Consider the following 9,779-nt stretch of genomic DNA (forward strand, 5'->3'; position numbering starts at 1 on the left):
TGGTAGGCAACTTGCTCAGTCATTAACCTCGATCTTCACCTACATAACATCCAATGGACATATTTCTACTCAGCTATATGGCAAGTGTGACATTATAAATTTCCATATTGTGAATTTTCCACTTTTAGTTAGTAACATATATGCTCCCGAAACATGGTGTTATTATGTCGCAGTTGATTCGATATTCAAAGGTTTGGCCTTAAACATGCTGTAGAATTCTCGTTCAAGTAACGCCACAAAAAATTGAATTTTTGTACTAGAGAATGAAAGTAATTAAAGGCGTTCCTTCAGAAGGAATTGAGTATATTGGAAAACCAATTTCTTTCACAGATGATATGTTTTGCCCATGCCGTTTGTGTTCTATAACTCATTGCAGGCTATCAAACTCCTTGGTATGGTTTCTTTGACAATGATTGTACAAAGGATACAAGTGAATAGAACCTTTTTATACAAAATTAGAACTAGCTTCATTAAAACAACAGTTTTTATAACTGCAATCAGTCATAATATTACATCACAACAACAACAAAAGATGCCAGATATTGCATATCAACAAAATGTTGTCAAGGATTTAATTACGAGGGGGAGAGAATTTCTACGGTTTGAGTCGTATACAATAAAAATAAATACATTTTAAAAACGAAGATATATCGTACATTTTATTACTCATTAAATTGGTACATTGGTACATCAGAAAAGAGATTTCACAACTTCATTAGCACATAGCATGTAAAACAAAGTCTAAAATGGTAGCTGATACCCTGAGTTTACAATTTGAAGTAAAGACAAATCGAGAAAACAATTTATGACGAAACTTCTATCACTTTCTCTACGAAATCGTACGATATAATGATATGAACTTAACTCACAGGAAAGCGCATTCCGTCGTTTAAATAATTCCCTAGTCTTTCACATATCTGCCTCACTTCAAATCAGTAATTCTGTCTAATTGATAAATATTGGTAGATAAAGTGTGAGACACAAGACAACAAAGAAACAGGTTGATAATTAGCATGTTAATGCATAAATCATTTGGAGTAGTTACATATAAACAGGGAATAGAACGTATTTGTGTGAATCCAGCCTTACATCGTTCTAAGGAGGAATAACAGGGAGGAGGCATAACACTGTAAAATGATTGGTAGCGTCTCCCTGTCGCAGTAATGCTTTTCAGTTCCAAGGTTGTACAAACAGCACGAGGCCCACTTCAGTACAAAAAAACCATAAAAAATAGAGCCAAATATCAGACTAAATGCATCATACAGCGGTTTCGTTCTTTGATGGCTCTTCGCTGACGTTATGGGTCTAAACTATGGAAGATAAGTACATGATTAATTACTATAGACAGGAACTTCAGATACCAGTTGACGCGATCAACAAGAAAAACGCCCAAAACTACATTACATATATGTACTTATAAAGATATACTATTGTGGGCGTTCAGGTGTCCCGTACATAGGGCTGACAAAGACGGGCGTTCGGTACATCCAGGATCTTTTATATAAGACCCATAAAGATAAGTATATGGGCGTACATTGTACATAGTGGTGAAAAAGTCCTGTTTTATTATGATTAGAACAATTCACTTGGAGGCCACTGATTCCCGAAATAAGAGAGACTTGTGGCTTTTATTGCACGTTTTATGAATGAATATTACATATTATCTAACTCATCCTGATACACTTGTTTTACGTCTCCGTCCCATTTTGGGCTTTTTCTTTCGGTTTGTGTGCCGCTTTTTGTGTCTGTGACGTCGACGCCTTTTCCGTCCCTTACGACTTTTCTTGAACGCAGTTCTGCGATAAACGCGAGTAGTTCTAGGCCTTTCTCCGATTTCTGAAAATGAAAATAATATCTTAAATAACGGAAATAACGCGTATCATGTTGCTTCGGTAAAAGACCAATGCACTTCGTCAGTTGAACTTTAATGAATTAACACTGATATTTCCTCTGTATCTGATTATGGTAGGTTTTTTTATATTAGAATTCATATACACTGATAATTACAAATGATAAAAAGTTAGGCTCTTAGCCGTATCGTGCTCCTCCTTTTTGTGTATTGGTGTTTGTGTATATTACAGACGTACAAACTACACAAAATACTTTAATTCACAAGAAAGATTTTCAATACAACTTACTCTCAAATTGTAAGAGAAATCCTTTGCCCGTTTTTGACCTAATTGAGACTGTGAGAGAGATCTCTGCTCTTCCGCCAGATAAGACAGTGTCAAAGTGTTTCATGTTTCCATCAACAATCAATCTCTTCTTTTTGTCGAGGATATGTATGATCTTAAATGAATCACGACGTTCATCAATCTGGACAGCTTCGAGTTTCAGCAAGAGTTGTCTCCCCTGTCCTATCTGCAAATACGATACAAGTCGCAAGTTTATAGTCCGTGTAGCACATATGGAAACTGCTGTCATACTTGAAAATTCCTTTCCGAAAATAAAATAAATTAAAAACATTTTCTTTTAAAGATTTAATACCATTATCACTTATTTCAATTCTTTCTCATTTTTCACACAATTTTAGGTCACCTGTTACGAGTAAACGCGAACACACCACTGGTAAGGTTTAATGTTCAGCTTGATGAACCAATTTTACATATTGGACAAATTAGATATTGAAAGGTTGGTAAATTTCTCTCGTAATTTTATTAATTGGAAGTGAAATATGATTTTAAAGCTCTGAAATATTATTCGACACCCTCACACGGTGTAATGTGAATGCTCTCACTTTCTATGTTTCATTGTCCTCAGAAAATCATCAAAGCTAATGTAGCCATACAGTGACGTCACATCCCTTAATGGATTTCCAGCAATCACCTGTCCCTTATGAGAAGTCGCTTACCTTGATGACCTTTCTGCAATCCACTGTGTCCGCTCCATAGTCCCATGGATATATGTTGTGACTTCGAATGACGCCGTAAGACTTTTTAACTATCTCTGAATCATATCTGCTACACATGTTGATAACATTATCTAAAGTGAGATAAGAAAAAAAAAAGAAATATTGAATATATATATATTAAATATTGAAACTTCTTTATCCCATCACAAAACCAACATGTTTTCCCCCTTTTTTCTTTAATTTTTAGGAATTTACGTAAAATCTAACTAGATAACAAAATAAAACTACCAAATTGTATACATGTACTTTTAATTTTATGTCTACATGAATTTTTTTTTGTTATGATAGATGTCTGTTTTTCAGTGCTGTTTATTACCTCGTCTGATGCATTTGTATCCTTTGGTGGATATGACGGCAGCCATCTTGCCCTGACAGGAAGGGGAGTTCGATAGTGTCACCATGGCTGGTCCCTTCCAGTTTAAGTTACAATCTTGCTCCCAGTAACAATTATTCATTTGCATTAGAAGTCTTGGAGTGATACCCGCACAAGTTAACCTCTTTCCCACGCCCGCCATCACTTGTGGAGAGTAGAGCAGTGATCCTTTTGGACATGCGAACGACATCTGATTTCCTCTCCACCTCATCGTGCTTCTAATGGATGCTTCAAAAATACACAAGGCAAACATTTTGATAATCGTGGGGTGTTAGTTATTTGTATAGAAAAACATAGACTACTGAAGATAAGGTAACTATTATCCTCTGGGTTTGTGGAGATAAATGTACAGAAAAAGTCAGCAATTATGAGGCCAAGAAAAAAGACGTAAGCACGTCAGCCCTCTATGACATGAAATAGTTTTTTTCCTGAATTTTAGTTCGGTTTAAGAAGTTTTGACAGCTCATAACCTCACCCCTTTTGTACACCACCATCACCATCATTTTTTTCAATTCTTATTTTTCTATTGAGACGTTTTAAATTGAACTAATTCACAGAATTACAACATGACATTGTGTTTTCGACGTCCATTTGTTTCGACAATGATGGTTTCATATCCATATGTAATAATAATGTATATTGTTCCATCATGCAATTCTCTTGTTAAGCATACTTTTGTATAGCGTAGATAAAAAGATAGTTTGGACAATTCCTACTAGATATGAGGATGAGTGTGTCATACATGTTACATTATACCAAAGGACAGACCAATCATGGTTCATCTTTAAAACACGATCAAAGATTCAATTATTGTACATGTATAAACCGCACTAGCACTTCCTTGTATGGGCTAGTCACGACCTCCTGACAGACTGAAAGCGGATTTTGCTGTAAAACGTCATTCTAGTGTTAAAAGATTAGATATGCATTGTGACAGGAAGTCAACCTGGGCACATGGACTGACACGAAATCCCAACCCACGGTCTATATATATTATAGTGACAAAGGATGGAATTCCCTTATCGCTATAAAACTGGAGCGTTATACTAGAATCCGTGCCGAATCCCTTTGAACCAATATGTTACAATTGACGTCTTGCCAAAAAATAGTTAATGTTTAGGTATGAATTCTCGATAACACACACGACATTCAAATTCTTGGCTTAATTTAACATCCAGGAACTTGTGACGATATTGACTTTCAAACTACCTACTATAATGTTTAAAACACCATAGCACTTCCTTGTACCATTTTATTGGCCTAATGTTAAATATTTTGTAAATAATTTTTCTCATGAACATCGATATAAGTTTGATATACTAGTAATAAATTATTTTGATTGGTACAATCTTGACATCTAGGAAGAGATGTGCGTCATTTTGATTGGCTGACCTACGTTGTGTGGTATCAAGGAAGTAAAATTATTATATTTGAAGTGGCCGAACAAGAATATATCAGGTATCTGTATATCCGACGTATTGGCGGTAAGAGCACTAAATATTTCTGTTACAGTCGAAATGGTAAATTTCTTCAAACCACTATGATAACATCGTTTAAGCATTAATTTACATATTAACAAACAAATAACCTATGTTTATGCTAAGCCAACGGTTAGTTACCTGACGGTAGTTCTGGGATCGGAATCTGCTCCGTCGTCTCACTCTCGTTATATTGCATCACTGTTGAAATAAAGATATTACGCTTAATGATTTAATACAGATATAAACAGAAGAGATTGGAGGATCACAAGGCAGGATAAATATTTATACATAAAGATAAGTATGACTTGGTTGCATCACGAAATGTGAGCAAAATATATAGAACTTATTTACGTTTCCGATTTGTATTCTGTACTTGGACTTGCCAACAAAATTGCTGTTTACACTTTGGCGAGTGAACGTCAAGTCTGACAACCTTTCCCACCTAAATGAAATCAGCTATTTTTCTTTTCCACTAGTTGTCGGGCTGTTCCATCAGTTGTCGGGCTGTTCCGTCAGTGCGAATAACGTCCAATAAATGAAGTTTATTGTGATTTTTTTTTCATAAGTGTGAATAAAACAAATGTTGTTCACCCTTGGGTAATCTGCATTTTCTTACAGACATTTCAATATAACGCGCGTCATTTGAATTATCTGTGGAAAAAAAGCAGTTTTAACATCATTAAGCAATAAAAAAGAAACATTATTTCTTAATTATCCTACTGACGGAACAGCTAATTCAATTTTCGTGTGAAAAGTTAGTCAAACTACAGGAAGTAAACAGAAAAGAGTTCCACAATAACATCATTTTCATTTTTGTGAGAAATTGCTGTGAATTTTTTAGTTTATTCAAAATAAATTCACAAAATTCAAAACAGAACAAACGCAATAGTGAATTCGTACTGATTTTTTATCGCAAGTGTGTTGCGGTTCCACCAAGTAGACTTTACCGAATTGTAAACATTTCTTTCTTTTTTAAAGCCAATTAATGGATACTCACCGGAAGTGTAAATATATATGAATATAAATTGATATCAATCAGCAAAAATATATTGTATAATACTTGATGTAAAGTATGTTGAGAGACGTATCTCATCAATTCATATTCACCTCCATTTTTACTTTTAAAGGACATTCCCTCGTTCAACGACAGAATTAAACTGCGCTATTATTTTTTTTCAAAACACATATACAAATGAGGATATTCTAATACGTATGTCTGACAGTGATAAAATAAAGCATTATGTTTTAATTGCAATACGTACCATTATAGATGAGATAAAAGTTTGACTTCGTTGCAAATTGGTCCTGAGTTTCCAATCCGAGAGTAAAATGGTTTCCCTTTCCAGTGACTGTTTCGTGATTATTTCTCAGTGTCTTGGTCTCGTTCATTCCGTACTGAGATGTCCATTTTATAATCACGTGATAACTAGTATATGTGTCAATTTTTTCTAGTTTCATTGTCATCTTTACATTGGAAGGAAATGAAAATGTTTTATAACAAACGGTCCCAGACGTGTCGCTGTTTGGAATGTCTATAGGTCTCCCGATAATACCGGTCGTGTTCATTCTCATTGTCCACTCCGAACATATATCAAATATATTACCTGAAAAAAAGGAGTCAATATTAGATAGACCGGAATCGGAATAAGAGACGTATTATCATTCATTGCATATGATTATTACATAAACATTTTAATGGCAAGAATTTGCAAACGCGTTGTCAATTTGCTGTATGATATTTGAATTATAATCGTGTATGCCACTGATGTCGTGTTGTGTTACTACCGATTCATCCAGACTCAAATTTAGAAGTGTAAACCCGTGATATTTCGCATGTATCGCAAGATTTACGTAAATGAAAGATAGGGATTAACTTTGCAAAATCTTTCAAATACCATTGGAAAGAAGGAATACCATAAATGTCTACCTTTTGAGATCCATAAGTCCCTACCTTCAGAGATCCAAAAGGTTCCTACCTTCAGAGAGCCAAAAAGTCCTTACTTTCAGAGATCCATAAAGTCCCTACCTTCAGAGATCCAAAAAGTCCCTACCTTCAGTGATCCATAAGTCCCTACCTTCAGAGACCCAAAATGTCCCTACCTTCAAAGATCCAAAAAGTCCCTACCTTCAGAGACCTAAAAAGTCCCTAACTTCAGAGATCCAAAAAGTCCCTACCTTCAGAGATCCAAAAAGTCCCTACCTTCAGAGACCTAAAAAGTCCCTACCTTCAGAGATCCAAAAGGTTCCTACCTTCAGAGATCCATAAGTCCCTACCTTCAGAGATCCATAAGTCCCTACCTTCAGAGACCCAAAAAGTCCCTACCTTCAAAGATCCATAAGTCCCTACCTTCAGAAACCCAAAAAGTCCCTACCTTCAGAGATCCAAAAAGTTCCTACCTTTTGAGATCCATTAATTCCTACCTTCGTAGATCCAAAAAGTTCCTACCTTCATAGATCCAAAAAGTTCCTGCCTTCAGATACCCATATGTTCCTAAATTTTGAGACCCATATGTTCCTACCTTTTGAGATCCATTAATTCCTACCTTTTGAGATCCATTAATTCCTACCTTTTGAGATCCATTAATTCCTACCTTCAGAGATCCATAAGGTGTACAGTACTGACACTCGTTTTCCCTGACATTTGAATATCATGTCTAGGCATTGAAAGATTTTGCAAAAGGCACACGAGTTACCAACACCTTGATTTAGAGTTAGATATAGTAGAGTCAAACAAGGAATTTAACTGTATCACGTAGCTGTTTCGTCCTTCTAGGACTCGTCAGTGATTCTGAGGGCCTAAATGTTGAAGCCTAGGAGGTGACTGAGAAAAATCAAAAGAGCTCTAAAGAAAGGTCAAAATCTAGACTGGGAGGTGCACAGCCCCATAAATAAATACATTTCGGAATTTTCATATATCAGATAATTTCTAAACAGCGTCTAGTACATGTATATATTCTGAACCGTGTCACTTTTCAAATTAATTAAGACATGGCATGCAGGTTAAGGCAGACCTCGGGGACTTGAAGCCAATCGGCAGACTGTAGAAAACACACAAAAATGAATTAGCACCTTTTGATAATTGAAATTCAGATACAGTAGAGCTTAACAATGAATCCAACTATTCACGCGAATTTAATTGGAAGTAAGGCTTTATGCGATTACAAACAAGATACCGTTTGATCTTTAGATAAGATGAAGTATTTACCTCTTGGAACACATTTTGATAAGGAAATGGTGATAAACTTTGGAAACATTTTGAGGCATTTTTTGTTTGGTCCACTAAGAATCTCATCCATTCTCAGTCCCTTCCTTAAAGAAACACTGCACGTGTTGTTCATCACGCATTGTTCAGATTGCTTGGCTAATTGACTGTTACTGCCTAAACAGTCCCTCTCGAGACGTAAAACAGACGACCGTCTTCCAATAGATGCTCCATACGCTATGTAGGGTGTCAGCATCACGTGATCTTCAGGACAGACTATGTCCAACCGTTCTTGACCGTTGGATAGTCTCCGGGTTACAAACGGACGTGAAGACATCAAATCATCTAAAAAAAGCAAAAGAAACGAATCCTGGTTTATACAAATATATGAATTTCACCAATGTACCAATTTGATAAAAGTATCTATCATTTGTTCATGATGGCTAGCAGGATTAAGAACATGTTCTTAGCACGCAGTGGAAGTCTCTTTGCACTTTATTTGCCTAATTTCCATCACTAGTACAACTTCTTTAAATAAAACCTCAAAGAAAGATGAAAATAAAGTTAATTTCATGGCAGCATGGTTTTTACACGCACCAGTGAAATATGTGGTGGAGAATGCCGATAGCCTACTTACGTAATAGAAAGTTATCTGATTAATTTCAAGTGGAGGTTAGGGCTTGTAATAACCTTTGAATTTCATTTAAACATTAAACATAATACAAAGAATACTTACAAAGGTAAACCCAGGGATTAAAATGTACTGATATGTAATGCCTTAAGTGTAATACTTGTGTATACGTCACTAAGTAACCAGACCATGTATCGCATTGTGATAGAAAATCAATTGTGGCATCGAATAACTATTCATTTACATAGAGTCGGTATTTTATGAACATTATAAACAGTAAGCAATCGTAGTCAAGTGTTGATTAGTGGGTCGTGGCATGCATTGTGCAATTGTTTACATATGTTTATCGTGACCGTATTGTACAATTGTTTGTTCGTGTTTATCGTGACATGTATAGTGCAATTGTTTACTCATATTTACATTTCAGATTTAAAAACATTCACCAAATGTATTTGTGGAAATTCCTGTTCCTTTATATGTCAAAGTTTCAACATGAACTATATTACGTCTTCAAAATAATATTACACATTGTAAAATATTTGAAATATTTTTCAACCAAATAGCATGCTGCGGCTGTATCGGAATCAGCTATAAAACGTGTGTATATGATTGATACGATGGCCCATATACGCCACATCAAAATACACTAAAGCAAAAGACACCGTGGCAGCTAAAACTAACTTCTCACTGTGAGTTAAAAAACGTATATAATGTACTTACGTGTATTCCAAGTTTCCCCATAAGCTATAAATATTAAGTTAGAGAGTATGAAACACCCAAGCCTGGTAGTCGACACGGCCATGTGGAAGTCATTCTGATATGTTGGGGAAACCCCCCCTATATATATACGCCTACAAACAAACACGTGAGTAGGTGTATTTAATCGTATCGTTTGGTGATTGATCATCAAATCGTGTCAGAATAAATTTGAATAATTATACATGTATGTATTTGTTTATAGTTAGAAATTCGTTAGCAACCAAACGTGTACACATCTGGACATATATTGTGGTTACAACTATGTTCTCTGGGTTTTTCATCAGAAATATATTTTATTAACTAGAAAATTGAAAGTCTAAAAATCTACTCCTTGTTATTACTGTCCTTGGCGGTCAATAAATAGTTCTGTGACAGTGACACGTATTTCCTCCTCCGGTACGAAAACGGACAGTATGTCGGAG

The 9,779-nt window shown here is 35.5% G+C and overlaps 1 protein-coding gene across 1 annotated transcript; it reads right to left on the minus strand.

Annotated features, from left to right (window-relative positions):
* Window positions 1-1,669: 1,669 nt before the first annotated feature.
* LOC132557529 (uncharacterized) lies at window positions 1,670-9,400 on the minus strand. Its single transcript, XM_060222024.1, has 8 exons — window positions 9,319-9,400; window positions 7,971-8,312; window positions 6,028-6,369; window positions 4,904-4,963; window positions 3,228-3,512; window positions 2,852-2,982; window positions 2,139-2,361; window positions 1,670-1,836 (listed from the first exon to the last, which is right to left on the minus strand). The coding sequence occupies exons 1-8, from the start codon at window positions 9,398-9,400 to the stop codon at window positions 1,670-1,672; spliced, it is 1,632 nt and encodes a 543-aa protein (XP_060078007.1).
* Between the last annotated feature and the right edge of the window lie 379 nt (window positions 9,401-9,779).

This window comes from Ylistrum balloti, unplaced genomic scaffold (genome assembly GCF_031769215.1).
Source record: "Ylistrum balloti isolate Yb309-2 unplaced genomic scaffold, AGI_CSIRO_Ybal_v1 Utg370686, whole genome shotgun sequence".
NCBI classification, from domain to species: Eukaryota; Metazoa; Mollusca; class Bivalvia; order Pectinida; family Pectinidae; genus Ylistrum; species Ylistrum balloti.

Bases quoted from the DNA above. Each gene is read 5' to 3' on its own strand.
- LOC132557529 (XM_060222024.1), bottom strand. From the start codon at position 9,400: ATGGCCGTGTCGACTACCAGGCTTGGGTGTTTCATACTCTCTAACTTA. The intron at 2,983-3,227 runs GTAATAAACAGC...ATCTCACTTTAG, and splicing joins ATACAAATGCATCAGACGAG to ATAATGTTATCAACATGTGT. The intron at 2,362-2,851 runs GTAAGCGACTTC...TCGTATTTGCAG, and splicing joins ATTGCAGAAAGGTCATCAAG to ATAGGACAGGGGAGACAACT.